We start from the raw sequence: 21551 nt of genomic DNA on the forward strand, positions 1-21551 counted from the left end.
ATTTAACACCACGCATCTAGATTTTATTAGCTTTTATTGCCTAATTTTTCTCAATTTTGATAATTTTTCTAAATATCTTTTTGTTTAAAAGTAAAAAATATTGCACATTTCTAAATCAAAAAAATTATTATTTTCCGAATTATGAAAAAAACATATATGGGACGCAATTTAAGATAAAAAAAGTTGAATTTAGCTCAAAATATACTAAGACATTTAGAAAAATTCAAAGATCTTCAGCTTATGGTAAATTAAAAGCCATTTAATATATTTTTTTTAATTTTTGGAATCGGTTCATACATAAAAATTCTACAACACCTGTCGTTTTTTAAAAGTCACCCTGTATAAGAAATATGTATTACAACCAAGCCTTTACAGCCCGAACAATAGAATTTATATACTTTAAAAATACTCACGAGAATAAATTAAAGACAAAAATTGCCATTAGAATTGATTAGTGCTGAAGTCACTGCTGCGCTGAATCTGGCTCAACAGCGAAACCATTGAGTATATCCATTTGAGAATCTTAAAATTTTACAGTTGGTTTGATTTTGTGGATTGTACTACCCACCGCTAGTCCTAAATCATAATTAATTGCCATAACTTTAGAAAAAGTTAATTGTAAAGTCTTCTGAGCATGCACCACAAACAACAAATAATTCTTCTTATTTTCCCCATTCCAGTCGTACCAATTTGTTGTTGACAGCACTGAACTCAACTCGTTTGACTACAAAACCACTGAAAACAAGAAATGATGGGTACCAAAATCTTACCACATCTTCCACCATTTGTCCCGTCAATATAATGTGAATGAAAGTCAGTGCTGCTGTTGCAAAAATAGAATAAATTCTGGCATATCGCTCTTCCAACAAATCCTGCCACTTTTCAGAAAGATTAAAAAGTTAGACCTTAATCTACTTACAGTGTAGATAAAAACTAAAATGCTAATACCTAAAATGGTGCCGGCGACGCTGTAAAGAGCTATTAATGTATTAATTTTACGCAAGACGTGAGCAATAACACTAAAAATACAATAAAATAAAAAAGAACATTATAACTAAAACACATACGATCGAAGGTAAATGTGTCTTACAATGGCAATCTTCAGTTTTTGCTCAACAGCTTCTTGGTACTCTTTCTGGTAAAACAACGTTTTGTTATGTTTAAATCCTTCATTAATTCTTTTCAAAAAATCAATTAATAAGTAGAATTCGAAGCGGAAACGCGCTCCCACGTAAAAGGTCATGTAAAATCCAGCCGTTGTCATCAAACCTGTGGGAATACAGCTCAGTCTAATGACCCAGGATAGAATTTTTTCCCATTCTGGAAAAAACTCCTCAAAGATAGCAAAAGGAAAGATAATATCTGCGTCACCGTCTATCGGCTTCATGTGCGTTAAACAACAAAAAATATTTAGAATTGTGTTCAGAACAGTAAAAGTGTTGAAATAGAGAGCTTCCAAATAAATTCTTTTTTTGGTAGCAACACTGGCTGTGGTTATGTCCCAATACTCACAACTGATGAATGTATTTTGATAATGTGTGGCCATCAGAGGAATCGTAGAAATAGAAGCAGCGAGCTGGAAAGAACATTTAAAAAGTGAAGGAAAAGAAACAATAAATTCTGTAAAAGAAAAGAAGCAAAAAATGTATGCAGTAATAAACAAAAGAACAAGAACGAAATCTAGAGATAATCTGGCACAAAATACTAAATCTAAAATTTCTTACTTCTGGCTCTAAAAAATGATGATTTTGTACACTCATCAGTATTTAGTTCTAGCGACACATTAATTTATGTTTTGAAATTCTTAACCACGGGAAAAATGACAAAAAGTTTCGTACTTCATCTTTACTTACTACTATCAAATTGATAAGTGCACCAAAATTAAAAAAAAAACTTTATATTTTTTGCATATTAAGAAAACAATTGAGTTTCACTTGATACTTACAAAGAAGAAGCATCCGTAAGATGGGAAAAACTTGACAAAGTACCAAAAATCGAACTTTTCCAAGAAGAGGAAAGTTTGAAAGAGCAGCAACAAAGTGATGCTGATCGCGATGACTCTTGTTGAGATTTTCATGAAAAAGTTTTGAAAAAAATCGATGTAAAAAAGACGAAGGAGCCACAGATGGTCATCTAGAAAGAGCGAAGACTTAAATTGAGCTATTTTTGGCCATTTTACCTTTTTTGGAGAAAGCAACGACTTTTGGGGCTCCAGCAAAGTGCATTTTTCAGGCGATTATTCGAAATTAATGTTGTTACAAGTGTTGTTATAGTTACTAATTTGTAATGTGAAGCTAACGATTAAGTAATCAGTCTATATTTATATTGTTTAAATAAAACAAAACTTTTAATTGCATAAAATATTAAACGAGTTTTAAAGTCTGACCTTGGCACAATTTTCATAGAAAATTGAAATTTTTGGTGGCGCTTATTAACAATTTTTTTATTGTCTTTAGAGATTCTTCGCGGTCAACCACGCTTCTCCATTTGCAGCCAGAACAATCAAATTTCCATGATTTGCGTAAATTAAAGTTTGTTTAATTTTACTTTAAAAATACAGACGAAAATAAATTAAAGACAAAATTTGCCACTAGAACTGGGGGTTGCTTAAGTCACCTCTGCGCTGAATCTGGCTCAACACCGAAACCATAGAGTACATCCATTTGACCATCTAAAAACTTTCTGTTTGTTAGATTTTGCGAATTGTACTGCTCACCGCTAGTCCTAAATTATAATTAATTGCCATAACTTGAGAAAACGTCAATTGTAAAGTCTTCTGAGCATGGAACACAAAGAACCAATAATTCTTCTTATTTTCCACATTCCAGTCGTACCAATTTGTAGTTGACAGTACTGAACTCAACTCGTTTGACTACAAAACTATTGAAAACAAGAAATGAAAGGTACTACAATCTTACAACATCTTCCACCATTTGGCCTGTCAAAATTAGGTGAATGAAAATCAGTGCTGCTGATATAATTATAGAAGACATTCTGGCATATTGTCTTCCCAACGAATCCTGCGACTTTACAAAAAGATTAACAAATTAGATCATAATCTGCTTACAGTGTACAAAAAAACTAAGATACAGATGCTAAAAATGGTGCCAACGACGCTATATAGAGCTATTAATGGATTAATTTTACGTAGGACGTCAACTGTGACACTAAAAAGACAATAAAACGATACAGAACAATAAAGTTACAAAAGCAATCTTCAGTTTTTGCCTTACAGCTTCTTGGTACTTTTTTTGGTAAAACAACGTTTCGTCATGTTTAACTCCATCATTGATCCCTTTCAAAAAATCGATCAATAAATAGAATTCGAAGCGTAGTCGCGCCACCATGTAAAATGTCATGTAAAACCCTGCCGTTGACATCAGACATGTGGGAATAAAGCTCAGTCTGAAGAGCCAGGATAATATTTTCTTCCATTCTGGAAAAATCTCCGCAAAAATTGCAAAAGGAAAGAGAATTTCGGAATCACCGTCTATTGGCTCCATGAACGTTAAACAACAAAAAATATTTAGAAGTGTGTTTAGTACAGTAAAAGTGTTGAAATAGAGACCCTCCAGACGAATTCTTTTTTTGGTTGCAACACTGACTGTGCTCATGTCCCAAAACTGATAGTTGCTGACTGTGTCGTGGTACAGTGTTGCTAACAGGGGAGTTGGACCAATTGTAACTACGAACTAAAAAAATGCCTAATCCGTCAATGGTTAAAAGATATTTAAAAAGATAAAAAAGAGAAATAAAAGTACTGTAAAAAAATTAAGTAAAGAGGTTCACTTGAAACTTACAAAGACCAAGCATCCATAAGATGGTAAAAACTTGATAAAGTACCAAAAATCGAACTTCTCCAAGAAGAGGAAAGTTTGAAAGAGCAATAACAAAGCGATACTGATGGAGATTACTCCAGTTGAAATTTTCAGGAGGATGTTGTGGAAAGAATCGAGATAAAGGAGACGAAGGAGCCACAGATGGTCATCTAAAAACAACGAGGACTTAATTTCGGCTATTTTTGGGGGATTTTACCTTTCTTGGAGAAGGAAACGACTGTTGGGGTTCCAGCGAAGCGCATTTTTCAGACGATAATTCAAAATTAGTGTTGTTACAAGTGTTGTAAAAATAGCAAAAGGAAAGAAAATTTCGGCATCACCGTCTATTGGCTCCATGAACGTTAAACAACAAAAAATATTTAGAATTGTGTTTAGCACAGTAAAAGTGTTGAAATAGAGACCCTCCAGACGAATTCTCTTTTTGGTGGCAACACTGGCTGGACTGATGTCCCAATACTCGCAGTTGCTGAGGGTGTTTTGGTACAGCGTTGCTAACAAGGGAGTCGCAGCAATAGAAAGAGCATGCTAGAAAAAAATACCAATCCGTCAATGGTTAAAGAAAATTTGAAAAGTGAAAGAGAAGAAATAAAAATACTGCAAAAAATAAAGTCCATTGGAACTTACAAAAACGAAACATCCGTACGATGGGAATAACTTGATAAAGTACCAAAACTCGAACTTCTCCAAGAAGAGGACACTTTGAATGAGCAACAACAGAGCGATGCTGATGAAGATGACTCGAGTTAAAATTTTTATGAAGAAGTTGTGGAAAGAATCGAGATAAAGGAGACGAAGAAGCCACAGATGGTCATCTAAAAATAGCGAGGACGTAATTTAGGCTAATTTTAAGGGATTTTTACCTTTCTTGGAGAAGGAAACGACTCTTGGGGATCCAGCGAAGTGCATTTTTCAGATGACAATTTGAAATTAATGTTTTTACAAGTGTTGTGATGGTTACTAACTTGTAGTATGAAGTTAACGATTAAGTAATCAGTCTACATTTATACAGGTGTCTCAGCACTCATGACCCAGAAAACAGAGGGAGGTGCCGACAGTAATACAGTGTAATGTTCACTTGACCAATAGATGATAGTAGGTGTCCATAGTTACCGATTTTCAAATTCTGTTCAGTTTCGGGATTGGCTAATTTTTGTTTCGAAATTTTAATTTAGAATTGTTGTCGCCATAAGCCATTGTTTAAATATAACAAAACTTTTAATGGTATAAAAAACAATAAAAGAATTTCAAAGTCAGACATTACCACAATTTTCACTGAAAATAGAACTTTTAGATATCGTCTATTAATAAATTATTTTTACTGCCTTTGTGATTACAATTTAGAGTTTCTTCGCGGTCAACCACACTTCACTCTTTGCAGCCAGAACAATCGAATTGACGTTCATTTCCAACGGCTCCTGAGTCTTCCTGTTCACCGAAAATTTGTAGTTCTTCAACAACGAAGCCAAACCGACTTTTGATTGCATCAAACCAAAGCGCATACCTAAAACGAACCATCAAACCAACTATATCACATTCTAATTTCTCACCTATGCAAAGTCTAGGTCCTGCTCCAAACGGAATGTGACTATAATTATGACTTTTTGCCTCATTCTCCTCAGTGAACCGCTCAGGATCAAACTTCTCAGGCTCAGGAAAGTGGTCTTTATCGTAGTGGATGCCCAGGACTGGGATCAAAACCATCGTCCCTTTTTCAATGACGACATCTTCGTCCGGGAGTTTGTAGTCTTTTACGCATTCGCGCGTGAGGAGGGGAACTGGAGGGTACTTTCTTAGAGCTTCGTTGATGACCATGTCCATGTACTTCATCATCCTTCGTGCTTTGCGAGGACTGTGTTAATTTCGTCGCGAAGATCTGGTCTTCTCGCTAGTTCGTACAGAGCGAAAGTCATCGTCGTGGAGGACGTTTCAAAGCCAGCAATGAAGAAAACGAAGCACTAAGCAGCGATCTCTTCAATAGTCAGAGTTCTGCCATCATGTTTGTACCCTTCTTGTTCCGCAACCTTGTTGTTCTTCAGATCGATTAACAACTGAATGAAGTCTTTGCGGGTGAAGTTAGTCCTCTCTCGATGACTCACCGTGTTTTTGACCACCTTCATAAAGAAGTCAGAGACGTCTTTCGGTATGCTACGAACCCCCATTTTCTTAGCAATGCGTGGAAACGTTCGAACAAACACCATTTTAAGAGCTCTGGCGGTGCTACCTAAGAAAAACTTCTTTCCGTAGACTCTAAACGGGGAGTTCTCTTCTTCAAAGGTGTTGAACTCCAAACCAAACGCGCAAGATCCGATAATATCAGTGGTGAAGCAACCCAGAGTCTCTTTGATATCAATTGGAGCTTGGCTCTTACAGTCTTTATCAATTCTCTCCAAGAAGTGAGGGACACAGTCGAGGAGAGTTTGGAACATCATCTTCATCTTCCCTGAGGTGAAAGTCGGGGTGAACTTTGTCCGGAGATTCCTCCACTTGTTGTGGTAGAACCCGCGGTCGACGAAATGTTGAAAGTCTTTTGCCATAATGTTTTTTAAATAATCTAATTCTATTACCACATATCGTGGATTCGTCATGTTAAAAATCCCGCCGTGCTTCCATCCTTTGGACTTCATCTCGTTGTAAACTGTCTTGTAAACTGTTTTGCGATTAAATGGGTTTTTCGCGTTACCAAGAGGGATCGTGGGCTCTAAAAATGGGACGTTTCGTCTTGCCCAGTATTGGTACTTCCATTTAAGTAGGCGATAGTGATGGCGACCAGGGCCACCACAAGCCCGAAAAAGTTTCCACAAGAGCAATCAAGCGACATTCTAGAGAAACCAGAATAAAGATGAAAAAAATAACTTACCTGTGATGGAAGACTTGATTGTCTAATTCGACACCCAATTACATAGTATTTATTGTTTTAATTTGCAATATCACGCTGTTATCACTGTACGTAATCACCTGACGAGTTCAATGTTTTAGTTACGAAATGCAGAGAAATTGTCAGATGAATGTATCTGATTTTGATAACATTGTTTTGGATTTATCCAGTTTTTCAGTCAAAGAGCCCTCTTTTGCTTTGTGTGTTATCGTGTAGTAAATACAAATAAATTATAATTTGTTTTTACAAATGATGACTGTGCTTGTACGACAGTGGTTCTGTTAAAGTTATTTTTTTAGTTTAGTTTGGTTGTGACATAAAAAATTAATAAACATTGAAAGCCGTTTTGATCACATTTAAACCACTTTTTTAAAATTTAGTCTTTTTACATAAATCTCAACTGTGATTTTTGTCAAAGTTAAATAATGATAATAATTTTTTTGGAAAAATTGACGTATGAAATCTAATCGTTTATCATCATAGACTTTATCAGTAATTCTACAAATTAGGAAAGTGTTTTACGCATGAAATTAGAGCACCCAATTTTTTTGAGACTTCAGAAACTAATAAAAAAAATCGTCAATTTAAATAAAAATGAAATGACATAATGACATCACAACGAAAAAATAAGAAATAAAAGTAAACAATATTAGAACTTTTCTGAGAACAGAAAGAACGTGTATGTATTTTTAATAACCTCTGAGATTTCCTACGAAAAAAAATTGTATTTTTATAAAATCTATACATTTGTGAGGTGCCTTGTTAAAATCTGTGAAGACAATTGAGAATTTTAAATGTCTCTGAGAATGGAAAAAAATTCGTGAGAACCTCTAAGAACCTCTGGTTCTCTATAAATGTTTGAGAATTTTTAAAAATCTCTAAGAATATTTTAAATTATTACTTTTAGAGTTACTGAAAATGTAAAGAATCCGTAAGGGTCTTTAAGAATCTTTAAAGTTTACTAAAAATATTTTTAAAAATTTCTAAAAATATTATTTTTAAAATCTATGAATTTCTCAAGTTTACTAGAAATATGTTTTAAAATTTCTAATAATATTATTTTTAAAATTTGAGAGAATATAAAGAATCCTTGAGTATGGACCTCTGATACTCACTAGAAATGTTTAAATGTTTTTAAATACCCCTATAAATATTTATTATTACTTTTAAAATTCTTAAGAAATTAATGGATACGTAAAAACCTCTAAAAAAATATTTAAAAATTTTAACATACCTTCAAGAATATCAAAGATTTATACTTTTAGAATTTTTGAGATTGTAAGGAATTCGTGAAAACCTTTAAAAACCTCTGAGGTTTTCTAGAAATGTTTGAAATTTTTTAAAGACTTCTAAGAATATCTGAAATTATTACTTTTAGACTTTCTGAGATTGTAAAAAATCCATGATAATCTCTAAGAACCTGTAAGGTTTTCTAGAAACATTTTCGAATTTCTAAACGAATTTCTAAAAATATTATTACTTTTAGAATTTCTGAGAATGTAAGAAATCCGTGAAAACCTCAAAAAACACTGAAAATCTTTTGAAATATTTGAGAATCTTTTATTGTATTTAAAGAATTTTTAAAAATATTATTACTTTTAGAATTTCTGAAAATGTAAGAAATCTCTGAAAACCTCTAAAAACCTCTGAGATTTTTTTGAAATATTTGGGAATTTTTGAATATCTTTAAAAATTTAATTACCTACTTTTAGACTTTCTGAGAATGTAAGGAATCCATGAAAACCTCAAAAAACCTCTGAAATTCTTTTAAAAATGTTTGAGAATTTTTGATTATCTTTAACAAATTTCTGAAAATATTATTACTTTTAGAATTTCTGGGAATGTAAAAAAAATTATGATTAGGTACCTAAGAAGAGTTTTGAAAATGCAAAAAATTTATGGAAACGTCTAATAAGCTCTGAGGATTTCAAAAAAACTCTGAAAACCGTTAAGAAAATCGAGAAAATCCTATAAATTCCTGAAAATGCAGAATTGTCCTACAATCTGTGACAACTTGTGAGAATCTTCGTGTTTCAAATAGAATTTTCGAAAACAAACAGAACTCTCTGAGAACCTCTAAGAACTAATAAAAATTTCTAAGGTTCTGAATAACAACCTCTAAAAACTCTAAGATCATTGTCAAGAACATCTAGTTAAAGAATTTTTCAGAAATTCAATAAATTTCTGACAATGTAAAAATCGCTTAGAATCACTGAAAACATTTGAGAATCTTTGAACATTTCGAAAAATTGTTAACATTTCCAAAAACACAAAAAAATTAATGCGAACTTACAAAAAACTTTGAGGAATATTAACAATCTTTGAGAATAAAATATTTTGTAGAACCTCTGAGACTTTATGAACCTTTTTTAAATACAAGAATTTCCGAAAACCTTTAAGAACCTTTGAATAGTTTTAACAATATCTTAGAACATTTGAAATTTTAGAATTTCTGAGCACGCAAAATTAACCCTAAAATGTCTAAAAACCTCTAAGAATGTCTGGTAAACCTAAGAACCGCTGAAGCATAGAAAGAACTTGTGAAAACGTGTAAGATCAACGTGAAAAAATCATTGAAAATTATTAAAAATGTTAAGAATCATAGAAACTTTATGAAAAACCCTCCTTGATCTAAAATACCCTAAAAATTTAAAAAATTAATTAAGAGAATAAGCATACTCTAAGAATCTTGGTCAGAATCTCTGAAAATGGTAATGCTAAGAAAAAAAAAATGTTAATTTTTAGGTCTCTATTTTGAAGTATGTATATAGGTATAGTAATAAGAATTTTCTTGTTTTTTTCTGAAACGAAGTAAAAAAAACAGTAGTTAAACTCAAAATCTGGATTAATTGTGAAACAAAGTTCGAATCTAAACCGCTCTTATCAGACGCTCTTGTTGACCGTATCTATTCATTTATGACTAAGTACTTAAGCTGTCGGGTGATAACACCATGATCTTGCACATTAAAACACTATATATGTAACTGTGTCTCGAATACAACAATAAATTCTTTGACCTCAGGTAAGTCTTTTTGTTACTTTTCTTTCAACTCCTTCATTTAATTTTTGCTAGAATGTCACTTGACTGCTGCTGTGGAAACCTCCTGGGTGTTGTGGTGGCCCTGGTCGCCATCACCGTCGCTTACTTCAAATGGAAATACCAGTACTGGTCCAGAAAAAACGTGCCATTCCTGGAGCCCACAATCCCTCTTGGTAATGCCGAAAATCCATTCAACCGCGTGGCATCGCCTGGTGTAAGATTCAGGAAAATCTATGACGAAATGAAATCCAAAGGGTGGAAGCACGGCGGGATGTACAACATGATAAACCCAAGCTACGTGGTAATAGATCTAGATTATCTGAAGAACATCATGACGAAAGACTTCCAACATTTTGTTGACCGCGGGCTGTACACTAATGAGAAGCACGACCCTCTCAGCGCGCATCTCTTTGCGATCGGTGGTGAGAAGTGGAGGAATCTTCGGACAAAGTTCACCCCGACTTTCACCTCAGGGAAGATGAAGATGATGTTCCAAACTCTCCTCGACTGTGTCCCTAACTTCTTGGAGAGAATTGATAAAGACTGTAAGAGTCAAGCTCCGATTGATATCAAAGAAACTTTAGGTTGCTTCACCACTGATATTATCGGATCTTGCGCGTTTGGTTTGGAGTTCAACACCTTTGAAGAAGAGAACTCTCCGTTTAGAGTCTACGGAAAGAAGTTTTTCTTAGGTGGCACCGCCAGAGCTCTTAAAATGATGTTTGTTCGAATATTCCCACACATTGCTAAAGAACTCGGGGTCCGAAACATACCAAAAGACGTCTCTGACTTCTTTATGAAGGTGGTCAAAGACACGGTGAGTCACCGGGAGCGAACAAACTTCACTCGAAAAGACTTCATCCAATTGTTGATCGATCTGAAGAACAACAAAGTTGCGGAAGACGAAGGGTACAAACATGATGGCAAAACTCTGACGATTGAAGAGATCGCTGCTCAGTGCTTCGTTTTCTTCATTGCTGGCTTTGAAACGTCCTCCACGACGATGACTTTCGCTCTGTATGAACTAGCGAAGAGACCAGATCTTCAGCAGAAGCTGCGCCACGAAATTAACACAGTCTTGGCCAAGTACGACGGAAAAATAACATATGAAGCAATCCAAGAAATGAAGTATATGGACATGGTCATCAACGAAGCCCTAAGAAAGTATCCTCCAGTTCCCCTCCTCACGCGAGAATGCGTCAAAGACTACAAACTCCCGGACCAAGATGTCGTCATCGAAAAAGGAACGATTATTTTGATCCCAGTCCTGGGCATCCACTACGATAAAGACTATTTTCCTGAGCCTGAGAAGTTTGATCCTGAGCGGTTCACTGAGGAGAATGAAGCAAAGAGACATCATTATAGTCACATTCCGTTTGGAGCAGGACCTAGACTTTGCATAGGTGAGAGATTAGAATGTGATTGAGTTGATTTAATGGTTGGTTTTAGGTATGCGCTTTGGTTTGATGCAATCAAAAGTCGGTTTGGCCTCGTTGTTAAAGAACTACAAATTTTCGGTGAACAGGAAGACTCTGGAGCCGTTGGAGATGAACATAAATTCGTTTGTTCTGGCAGCGAAGGGAGAAGTGTGGTTGACCGCGGAGAAAGTCTAGCCACAAAGAGAGTGGAATATTTTATTAATAATCGCCAACAAAAAGTTTAGTTTTTAGTGAAATGAAATTGGGCTAATGCCATACTTTAAAACTGTTTTACTGTATTTTGTACCATTAAAAGTTTTGTTTTATTTAAACAATATAAATATAGACTGATTACTTAATCGTTAGCTTTAAATTACAAGTTAGTAACCATAACAACACTTGTAGCAACATTTATTTCGATTTGTCGCCTGAAAAATGCGCTTTGCTGGAGCCCCAACAGTCGTTTCCTTTTCCAAAAAAGGTAAAATCTCCAAAAATAGCCTAAATTTAGTCCCCGCTTTTTCTAGATGACCATCTTTGGCTTCTTCGTCTCCTTTATCTTGATTCTTTCCAAAACTTCTTCATGAAAATCTCAACAAGAGTCATATCCATTGGCATCGCTCTATTGCTGCTCTTTCAAACTATCCTCTTTTTGGTGAAGTTCGATTTTTGGTACTTCATCAAGTTTTTCGCATCTTACGGATGCATGTTTTTTGTAAGTACCAAGTGAAATAAAAGGTGTTTATAAATGTTTCTAGCATCAAGGGTGTCAAATAAATTTGCCGTTCATTTAAAATGTGAGTTTAGATTTTTCAACTGACAATTGTAGTTAACCTCAAACATAGATAGAAGTTAATTTAAAAAAAACTGTTCAAGTTGAGATTTGAAGCCTGAAAATCTTAAACTTTGACACAAAACCGTAACTAAAAGTTGTTGACGTAAGCGACATTTTAAATAATTGTGAACGTAGCTACATTCAATATTGTAACAAAACGGCAAAATAGTGTATAATTATAAACACCTTGTATAATTTTTTTCTTACATTGTAAAAAGAACTAGAAGTTTTTGTTTAAATTTGATGCACAAATTATGTCTATTTTGTGTTTTTGGTCATATTTATTTACAGTATTTTTTGTTTCTCTTCTATAATTTCTTTTCAACTATTTTATAAACATTGTCAAAATGCGATTTTTTCCAGCACCTTGCTTCTTCTATTGCTACAATTCCTCTGTTGGCAACGCTGTACCAAGACACCCCCAACAACTGTGAAAATTGAGATATGAGCACAGCCAGTGTTGCCACCAAAAAGAGAATTCGTCTGGAAGCTTTCTATTTTAACACTTATAGTCAATTTTTGTTTTGAGTTATTCTTGCGTGTATTTGCAAAGCAAAATAAAACAAACTTTGATTCTTGCAAATCATGAAAATATTTCATTTTAGGATTAGATTAGATAACTTTTGATATTAATAATTCCATAAATAAATAAATATTGAGTAATATCACATGTAATAATAACAAATTGTTTAATAAAATAACTCAAATATTTATAAAATTATAATTCAGTCAAATCCTATCTTCTGCTCCTAATATAAAATCATTCGGTTTCATCTTCAGAGACAACTACGTCTTACCATCAACACTAAACTTGTACTATTTTACCAAAGAAGCCAAATCATCGTCTACATAAGACCAAATCTCTGTCCGGTTTTGGTACCACTTTTCTTCTGGTCGTACCAACTTGCCTACACAAACTCTCGGTCCCTCTCCTAAAAGAAGATGAGTGTAATCGTTTCTCTCCTTCATCTTCTCTTCAGAGAACCGCTCAGAATCAAACTTCTCGAGTTCAGGGTAGTACTTTTTGTCGTAAGAGCAAGAACAAATCTGATCCAAGTAGTTTATTTCTTAAATTGCTTGATTCATCCTGGTACTACGCTTGTTCATAATTTCTTCTCTGACTCATTCTTGGTTGCTATCGCATCAATTTTTTCAAAAACCGATGCTTGGACACTCAAAATTTAACACATCATGAAAATTGTGTCTCACCATAAGATAAGATTTGATTGTATTAAATTTAAACCAATCAGAAAATGACAAAGCTTAAAGCAAATCTATTTTTTTTGACTATGATTACATTCAAACCACTTTTCCCTAAAATTCACAAAAAATAATTACACATTGGTAATGAAAATGTTTTTTCCTACGACTATGAAAGTGGCATTTTCCACACGGTTAAATGACTCGGAAAGTTCATGATTTCGTACATCCATTTCCGAAAGTAAAAGTCACTAGTGTGATATGAATATATCCGCACAGACCTGTCAAAATTGACAGTTATTTTGAAAAGCAAATGTAATTCTTGAATTTTTGTCTTAAATATCTAGACAATTCACTGTAAAACAACATGCATAATGGTAAAAATGAATTGGTTAGGTCGTTTCTGACAAGACAATTTTGACAGGTCTGTGCGGATATATTTATATCACACTAGTGACTTTTACTTTCGTAAATTGATGTACGAAAACATCAACCATCTAACTATGTGGAATACGTCATTTTTATTCATATAACACCTCATGGTCGTAAAAAATGATATTTAGAATAGATAAGAAATGAACTATTGTCAAGGCTTATGGTTTCTTTCTGATGATGGAAGGTCGTAGGAAAAATAGTGTACACAACTCGTCGGAAAGTGTCTTTCTTGCACTCGTGTAACATCTGCACTCGGCTGGCGCCTCGTGCATCTACATTTACACTCGTGCGAAATTGCTCACTTTCCGCACTTGTTATGTAAATATCTATTATTAAAGATTGGATTGTATTATATTTTCTGAGCGCTAAGCCAAATTTCTCCTTCAGCTGCTAATACAAAAGAATGCGATTTCATTTTCAAAGGTTCTTTCGTTTTATTGTTAACACTAAACTTGTAGTGTCTTAACAAAGAAGCTAGTCCAACCTTCGACTGCATCAGTCCGAATCGTAGACCTAAAAAATACGTTTTGGTACCACTCCACTGTTGGTACCAACTTACCAATACAGACTCTTGGTCCCTCTCCAAACGGAAGATGGGCATAAGTGTGTCTCTTCTTCTTCTTATCTTCAGAGAACCTCTCTGGATCAAACTTTTTGGGCTCAGGGTAGTACTCTTCGTCGTAATGAATTGCAAGAATTGGGATGAAGATTCTTATACCTTTTTCTATAACGACGTCTTCACCTGGAATCTTATAGTCCTTAACACATTTCCTGCTTAAGATAGTCAAAGGAGGGTACATCCTCAGAGTCTCGTCAAGCACCTGGTCCAAGTACTTCATTTCTTGGATTGCTTCATACGTCATGGTACCATGCTTCTTCAGAACAGCCTCAACTTCTTCCCTGACTCGCTCTTGGATGTCGGGTTTTCGAGCAAGCTCGTACAGAGCAAAAGTCATGGTGGTGGAGGACGTTTCAAACCCAGCCAAAAAGAAGATGAAGCTTTGAGCGGTGATTTCTTCAATGGTCAAACCATCTTCGGAGTTTTTCATGTTGATCAACAACTGAAGAAAATCGTTGCGATTGATGTTGTTCTTTTCGCGGTACTTAACAGTGTCTTTGACAAGTTTCGTGAAGAACTCGGTGACGTCGGGTGGTGTTATACTGACTCCTAATTTTTTCCCCAGCTTGGGGAAGTTCATAGCAAAAATCAATTTCAACATCTGGAAGCGCGAAGCCTCAAAAGTCTTCTTTCCGTACTCTCGAAACGGCGAGTTCTCTTCTTCGAAAGTCTGACAATCCAAACCAAAAGCACAAGTTCCGATGATGTCAGTAGTGAAGCATCCTAAGATCTGTTGTCAATGGGGGCGCTTTCTTCTGATTTAATTTTCTGGAGAAGACTGGGGACGCACTCCAACAAAGTCTGAAACATCATCTTCATCTTTCCTGATGTGAAAGTCGGAGTGAATTTAGTTCTTAAGTTGCGCCACTTTGCACCTTCAAGATTAAAGAGGTGGGCACTTAGAGGATCAGTCTCTTCATTGCTATACATTCCTCGATCGGTAAAATACTGGAAATCCTTCGTCATAATATTTTTGATGTAGTCTAAGTCAGCGACCATGTATGTGGGTCTTGTGAAAAAGTAAAGTCCAGCATGTTTCCATCCTTTGGCTTTGATGGCCTCGTAATAGTTTTTGTTGATGAATCCCATTTGTACTTTCTGGGTGAATGGGTTAGTAGCGGTACCAAATGGAATTGTTGGTGTTAAAAATGGTAAGTTTCTTTTTTTCCAGTATTGAAACTTCCACTTGTAGTACGCGACGATGATGGCCACCAAAGAGGCGATGACCATGAAAAAGTTACACAGAGCCATGGTTAAAACACAGTAGATACTAACAACACTACAAGTTAGCTTATCTATTTATTGAGTCTACTTATCTTGCCTGCTAGTGATAATATTAATAATAAACGCAAACATTGCATTTTGAGAAGAAAATGCAAATATACACCGTATAGAAAATTTGAGGAAATTCGGAAAATGTAAGAAAAGTCTATACAAAAATGAGGGAAATTTAAAGAAAATCTATAGAAACGAAAAAGTAGCCATTTAATGCACAGTGTAGAGTAAATCTCTGATATTCAAATGTAATCTAGAAAAATTAGAAAGAATTTCAACTAATTTTAAAGAATTAAGAAGGTTTAAAAAATAATTAATTCATGCATGACTATGATTTTAGATAAAGAAGATCATGTGAAGGCAATCTAGACAAAATCTAAAATATCCAACTATTTAGAATCAAAAAAAATTGTAACAAAATTTAAGAAAATCTACGGTTTTAAAGAATTTGGACAATCAATATAAAAAGCATTAAAAACTAGAAAATGTAAAATAAATTTTGACAGAATTTCAAGAAAATCGAAGAATCTAAGATAAAAAATACAAAAGATATAAACAAATTCCATTTAGATTCTTTTTAGATTCTTTCGCATTTTTATAACCGTTTCTACATTTTTATATGCACACTTTAAAAGTTTTAGATTCGATTTTAGGGCTTTTTTGATTCCCTTTCTTTCTTTAAATTATTCCGATTATTCTGATTTTCTCTAGAAAAAATTAAAATAAAATCTTGGATATCCAGAAAATTAAAACATAATCTGAGAAAAATCTAAAACATCTAACGAAAATTGAATCGAATTTAAAGAAAATTCAGAGCATACACAAAAATTAGAAAAAGTTTAAAGAACGAAATGTAAAAAAGCTAGAAACTCTAAAGACAATTTGAGAAAAATTTAAATGAGATTGTGCAAAATCTTCAAAATTCAATGAGATTTGGGAAATAATTTGAGAACAATCCATAAAATCTATAAAACCCAAAATCTAAGGAAAATATGACGACAATCTGGACAAAATCTAAAATATTCAATAAGAATCGAGATAATCTACGGTTTTAAAGAGATTTGGAGAGAATGAAGGTAATCTAAAAAAAATATAACTTTTAAAAAACTGAAAATATTTTTTTATAGAATCTAAAAGAAATCTAAGCATCCAAGAAAAATATAAAGAAAAATGAAGGGACTTGGAGTACAACTAAGTAAATGATGGCTTTACGGCCGTTAGAAAATAACGATTAAAATAACTGTTTTTTTTTGAAAAAAATGACTCCTAATTTATTTGTAACTTGTTTGCCCTTCCAGTAATTATGTAAATCAATTTCGCATTTCGATAAAAATCAAAGATTAAAACGTTCGAAAAAACAACAAACGGTCATTGTCAAAAAATATAAATCTTTTTTTAAAGCTGATCTATTGTTTCGCATTTAATAACTCAATTCATGGTATTCTACTGTTATGTATCAAAATAATATTTTTTACCGAAAATGTGCTAAAGATTTATTTTGTACAAATTTCATGAGTACGATTCTGTTATCGTAAAAGTATTGGCATGACAAATCTATTTTTTATCCAAACGTCACAAAAAGTCACTATTTTTTAGACGTTTTTAGACAGTAGAGTAGGCAATTTTGTTAAGTAATGAAAAGCGCTCGTTGACATGGAAACACTTTTGCTGCCTAGGCAGAAAAAGTACTTTGTGTGACGGGTACTATTTGAGACTTACATTTTGCACTTGCACTTGCACGATCTTAACTTTGAAACACTTTGAAACCAATATTTTTCACAGTAAATGTCATCAATGACAACTACATGCATAGCCATCCATGTTTATAATTCATTCGCTCCGCTTCGCCTTGCTACTGCAATTTAATTGCTCGACAAAAAGTACCACTTTTCTGCCATATAACAAAATCCTATATTTTGAAAGTAAAATCAACCCCAATCCACAAACTTTCTACACCACTGGCAAAAAAGGCATCTGGAATGACTTGTTTTCTAAGCAACCAGCAACTCAATTTTGTTAACTTTTAAATTTAGTGGCGCACAAGCAAATTTATTGAAATTTTTGTGTAATGTTATCTCGAAAACAAAAAAAGCATTTTTTAGGCCCAATTTGTCACAAAAAATAACCACACTCTTTTTGTTCATGCATTTCAAAAACACCCTGTATATACCTACATTAAATAGAACAATCTAGAACAATCTAAAAAGACGCGTAAAGAAAATCTAAAAAAAATATGGAAAATTTAAACAGAATTGAAAAATCGTCTGGCGTACAAAATCCAAAAATTTGATGCAAAAAACATTTAAAAAATTTAATAGATGTAAAGAGCATCGAAAAAATTCCAATCAAAAATAACGATTTAAATGAAATTGTATAATCTAAAAAAAATGGAAGGAAAAACCGATAAAACTTTAGAAGTGCCAAAAAATGCATAAGAAAAACGGATAGAAAAAATCGAAAGAATTTGAAACGAATCTATAGGTATTAAAGGAAGAAAAAAGTTTCTCAAGAGAATCTAAAGAAACGTCCAGAAAAAATCTAAACACTACAAAAAGAAGTTTAAAAAAATCTAAAGCTAGAGAAAATCAAAAAAGGTATTTAGAGAGAACAAACAAGAAATCTAGAGAGAACCATAAAGGCTGTAGAGAGACCGTAAAGAGCATCTAGTGAGAAAACACAAGCAAAATCCAGAAATTCCAAGCCAAATAAAGATAATCTAAAATTAACTTTAAATCTCCATTTGATTTCGTATCACATTTTTTTCTTTTTGTTTTAAAGGGCCCAATATTTTCTAATACGCCCGGGCTCCCAACCGACTTTAAACCACCTCTGTAATAAAGTAATTTGATCATATTAAAACCATTTTTACAAAAAAAATTACACATTCGTTAAGAAATTTTTTTTTTAACAATTACAACTCAATTTTCTGGGCACTCAACCAAATCTCTCCTTCTGCTGCTAATATAATAGCACTAGGCTTAATCTTCAAAGGTTCTTTCGTTTTACTGTTAACACTAAACTTGTAGTTCCTCAACAAAGAAGCTAGACCAACCTTCGACTGCATCACTCCAAATCGAACCCCTGAAAAATAAGAGTACGTTTTACACCATTTTACCCTTGGTGGTACCAACTTACCTATACAGACTCTTGGTCCTTCTCCAAAAGGAAGATGAGCGTACCCGTGCCTCTCCTTCTTGTTCTTTTCAGAAAATCTCTCCGGGTCGAACTTCTCAGGCTCAGGGTAGTACTCTTCGTCATAATGAATTGCAAGAACTGGTATGAAAACTCTTGTTCCTTTCTCTATGATGGCGTCTTCATCTGGTACTTTGTAGTCCTTAATACACTGTCTGCTCAATACAGTCAACGGCGGGTACATCCTCAAAGTTTCATCAATAACTTGGTCCAAGTACTTCATTTCTTGGATTGCTTCATACGTCATGGTACCATGCTTCTTCAGAACAGCCTCAACTTCTTCTCTGGCTCGCTCTTGGAGCTCGGAATTTCGAGCAAGCTCGTAGAGAGCAAAAGTCATCGTAGTGGAGGAGGTTTCAAAACCGGCCAAAAAAAACACGAAACTTTGAGCTGCGATTTGTTCGATAGTCAAACTATCGCCAGAGTTTCTCATGTTGATCAACAGCTGGAGAAAATCGTTGCGGTTGACATTGTTGCTCTCGCGGTATTTAACAGTGTCTTTGACTAGTTTCATGAAGAACTCGGTGACGTCTGGTGGTGTCGTCGAAACCCCGAGCTTCTTCCCCAGGTTGGGGAAGTTCGAAGCAAAAATCAACTTCAACAAGAGTCTGGGCGAAAAATCAAAGGCCTTCTTTCCGTACTCTCGAAACGGCGAATTCTCTTCTTCGAACGTATGACACTCCAAACCGAAAGCACAAGTTCCGATGATGTCGGTAGTGAAGCATCCCAAGACCTCTTTGATGTCAATGGGGGCGCTCCCTTCCGACTCTATTTTCTTGAGGAGGCTAGGGACACAGTCCACCAACGTCTGGAACATCATCTTCATCTTCCCTGAAGTGAAAGTCGGAGTGAACTTCGTTCTTAAGTTGCGCCACTTTGCACCTTTCAGATTGAAGATGTGGGCACTCAGAGGATCTTTCTCTTCGTTGTAATAATTTCCACGATCGACGAAGTATTGGAAATCCTTCGTCATTACATTTTTCACGTAGTCTAGGTCCACCACCATGTACGAGGGTCTGGTGAGAAAGTATAGACCTGAATGTTTCCATCCTTTGCTTTTGATGATTTCGTAATATCTTTTAATACGAAATCCGATTTGTTCTTTCCGGGTGAATGGGTTAGAGGTTGTACCAAATGGTATTGTTGGTGTTAGAGTTGGTACGTTTCTTCGCTTCCAGTACTGAAACTTCCACTTGTAGTATGCGACGATGATGGCCACCAAAGAGGCGATGACCATGAAGAAGTTAACCAGGTCCATGGTAAATCACAATATTAACTAAAATATAACACTCTCGCAGCTTTTTTATCTGTTTTATCTGACACGTTCGCGAGAGATTACAGACGGTACTGCCGATTTTTGAAGAGAAATGACAGGTGGAAGTTGTGAAATATGACGACATTTCGAACTGAGTTTTTAGATTTTTAGATGTAAGTTTTGATTCATATGGATGAGGTAATATTCAAGGTCAATTTCATTATCGAGTCGTCAGGGTTTTATACGTCGCACGTCCGAAACAAAATATTAGTTTGTTGTCTGTGGCGCCATCTATGGGAGGTGGATTGCATTACACGTAGGAAACTGTAAGGTTTTTTTTTATTTGATAAATACGAAAGCAAAAAAAAACGGGTTTGACGAAAAAAAAACAAAAATTAAAGAAGATCTAAAGACAATTTGAAGAAAACGTCGAAAATCCTAAGAAAGAAAAAGTGCGTCAAAAATTATGAAAATTTTCAACATTTTACAAAATCCTCAAAATTTTCTTATCAAAAATGTTTAAAACGCGTAGTATTAAGTAGATTAGACATTCATCGAAACTACCATATTTTTAGTTCTAAAATGGATAAATTTCTGCAAAATCCTTCTAATTTTTCCATTATCTGTTTTTATTTTTTTATCTTGTTTTAAAATATTCAAAATTTTAATTTTGTGTTAAGTTTATTATTTTTTGCTCTGTTCAAATTGTTGATTTTAAGTTGCTTTGAGTTCAATTTTTTTTTAAATTTGAACTATGAGAATTTTAAATTTTAAGAACTCAGCAATTTTATACAAAACTGTCGTTTTAGCATTTTCGAATTTTTTTAAATTTCTTAAATTCCTAATATTTTAGTGACTAAAAACTCAAAAAATTATAATAGTCCGATTTTTAATTTTCAAAAACTCAAAATTTTATAAATTGAAAGTATTAAAAACCCTTTAATTTTCTTCCAAAACGGTCAAATTCTAAAATCTTATAATTCCTTCATTATCTACATGTTTTTGTTTTTCATATTGTTTTCAAAATTTTTAAAATTTCCAAATTTTTGATTTTAATTTTGGTCTCAATTTTCAACTTTTTCTAAAATCTTTTTTAAATTATTAGAATTTAATTTTAAAGGCTTTAAATTCAATATGTTATTAAAATGTTTTAAAACTCAAAATTTTACCAAATTATCTTCCTTACATAAAAATCTGCATTTCCAAAATGTTTAAAATTCATAAAATTAAAATTTATTTTTTATCTCATTTTTGTTAAATTTTTTTAAATCTTTTTATAATTGTTCCAGTATCTGTTTTTGTTTTATTTTATATTGTTTTCAAATTTTTATAATTTTTAAAAAATTGTGTCAAAGAAAACTCAATGTTTTGTGTTTGATAACTCTTTGCATTGTTTTTCAAATCTTTGTTTTTTTTTATTAATTTTCAAAACTGTTTCTAAAATCTTTAACTATTAAACTATTAGAACTATTTGAACTATAAGAATGCAATTTTAAAGAAGTTAAATTCAGCAGATTATTACAATTTTCAAAAACTTACAATCCTATTAATTAATCTTCATTACATAA

At 33.6% G+C, this 21551-nt stretch overlaps 6 protein-coding genes and 1 pseudogene across 7 annotated transcripts; 1 reads left to right on the forward strand and 6 right to left on the reverse strand.

Annotated features, from left to right (window-relative positions):
* Positions 1-360: 360 nt before the first annotated feature.
* LOC148177075 (uncharacterized) lies at positions 361-2093 on the reverse strand. Its single transcript, XM_088032734.1, has 5 exons — positions 1946-2093; positions 1068-1576; positions 920-1019; positions 771-878; positions 361-724 (listed from the first exon to the last, which is right to left on the reverse strand). Exons 1-5 carry the CDS (start codon positions 2075-2077, stop codon positions 524-526), a joined length of 1050 nt encoding a protein of 349 aa, XP_087888860.1. The 5' UTR covers positions 2078-2093; the 3' UTR covers positions 361-523.
* A 497-nt stretch (positions 2094-2590) lies between these two features.
* On the reverse strand, positions 2591-3276 carry LOC148177076 (uncharacterized). Its single transcript, XM_088031724.1, has 3 exons — positions 2919-3276; positions 2717-2872; positions 2591-2671 (listed from the first exon to the last, which is right to left on the reverse strand). The coding sequence occupies exons 1-3, from the start codon at positions 2991-2993 to the stop codon at positions 2591-2593; spliced, it is 312 nt and encodes a 103-aa protein (XP_087887850.1). The 5' UTR covers positions 2994-3276.
* Positions 3277-3910: 634 nt separating this feature from the next.
* On the reverse strand, positions 3911-6773 carry LOC148177077 (putative cytochrome P450 6a14; annotated as a pseudogene). The gene is made up of 5 exons (XR_015769741.1): positions 5387-6773; positions 4700-5340; positions 4464-4651; positions 4036-4364; positions 3911-3988 (listed from the first exon to the last, which is right to left on the reverse strand). The product of XR_015769741.1 is annotated as a putative cytochrome P450 6a14 (transcript).
* Positions 6774-9644: 2871 nt separating this feature from the next.
* On the forward strand, positions 9645-11455 carry LOC148177078 (putative cytochrome P450 6a14). The gene is made up of 3 exons (XM_088031619.1): positions 9645-9736; positions 9788-11157; positions 11204-11455. The coding sequence occupies exons 2-3, from the start codon at positions 9789-9791 to the stop codon at positions 11365-11367; spliced, it is 1533 nt and encodes a 510-aa protein (XP_087887745.1). The 5' UTR covers positions 9645-9736; position 9788; the 3' UTR covers positions 11368-11455.
* Positions 11456-13838: 2383 nt separating this feature from the next.
* On the reverse strand, positions 13839-14952 carry LOC148177079 (putative cytochrome P450 6a14). The gene is made up of 2 exons (XM_088031703.1): positions 14202-14952; positions 13839-14155 (listed from the first exon to the last, which is right to left on the reverse strand). Exons 1-2 carry the CDS (start codon positions 14860-14862, stop codon positions 13992-13994), a joined length of 825 nt encoding a protein of 274 aa, XP_087887829.1. The 5' UTR covers positions 14863-14952; the 3' UTR covers positions 13839-13991.
* Positions 14914-15512, reverse strand: LOC148177080 (cytochrome P450 6a2-like). The gene has a single exon (XM_088033255.1). The coding sequence runs from the start codon at positions 15510-15512 to the stop codon at positions 14985-14987; it is 528 nt and encodes a 175-aa protein (XP_087889381.1). The 3' UTR covers positions 14914-14984.
* Positions 15513-18420: 2908 nt separating this feature from the next.
* Positions 18421-20168, reverse strand: LOC148177081 (cytochrome P450 6a2-like). The gene is made up of 2 exons (XM_088032940.1): positions 18672-20168; positions 18421-18617 (listed from the first exon to the last, which is right to left on the reverse strand). The coding sequence occupies exons 1-2, from the start codon at positions 19984-19986 to the stop codon at positions 18448-18450; spliced, it is 1485 nt and encodes a 494-aa protein (XP_087889066.1). The 5' UTR covers positions 19987-20168; the 3' UTR covers positions 18421-18447.
* Between the last annotated feature and the right edge of the window lie 1383 nt (positions 20169-21551).

Source organism: Gnatocerus cornutus, chromosome 3, assembly GCF_029298725.1.
Source record: "Gnatocerus cornutus isolate USDA-ARS CGAHR chromosome 3, icGnaCorn1.1, whole genome shotgun sequence".
NCBI lineage: Eukaryota > Metazoa > Arthropoda > Insecta > Coleoptera > Tenebrionidae > Gnatocerus > Gnatocerus cornutus.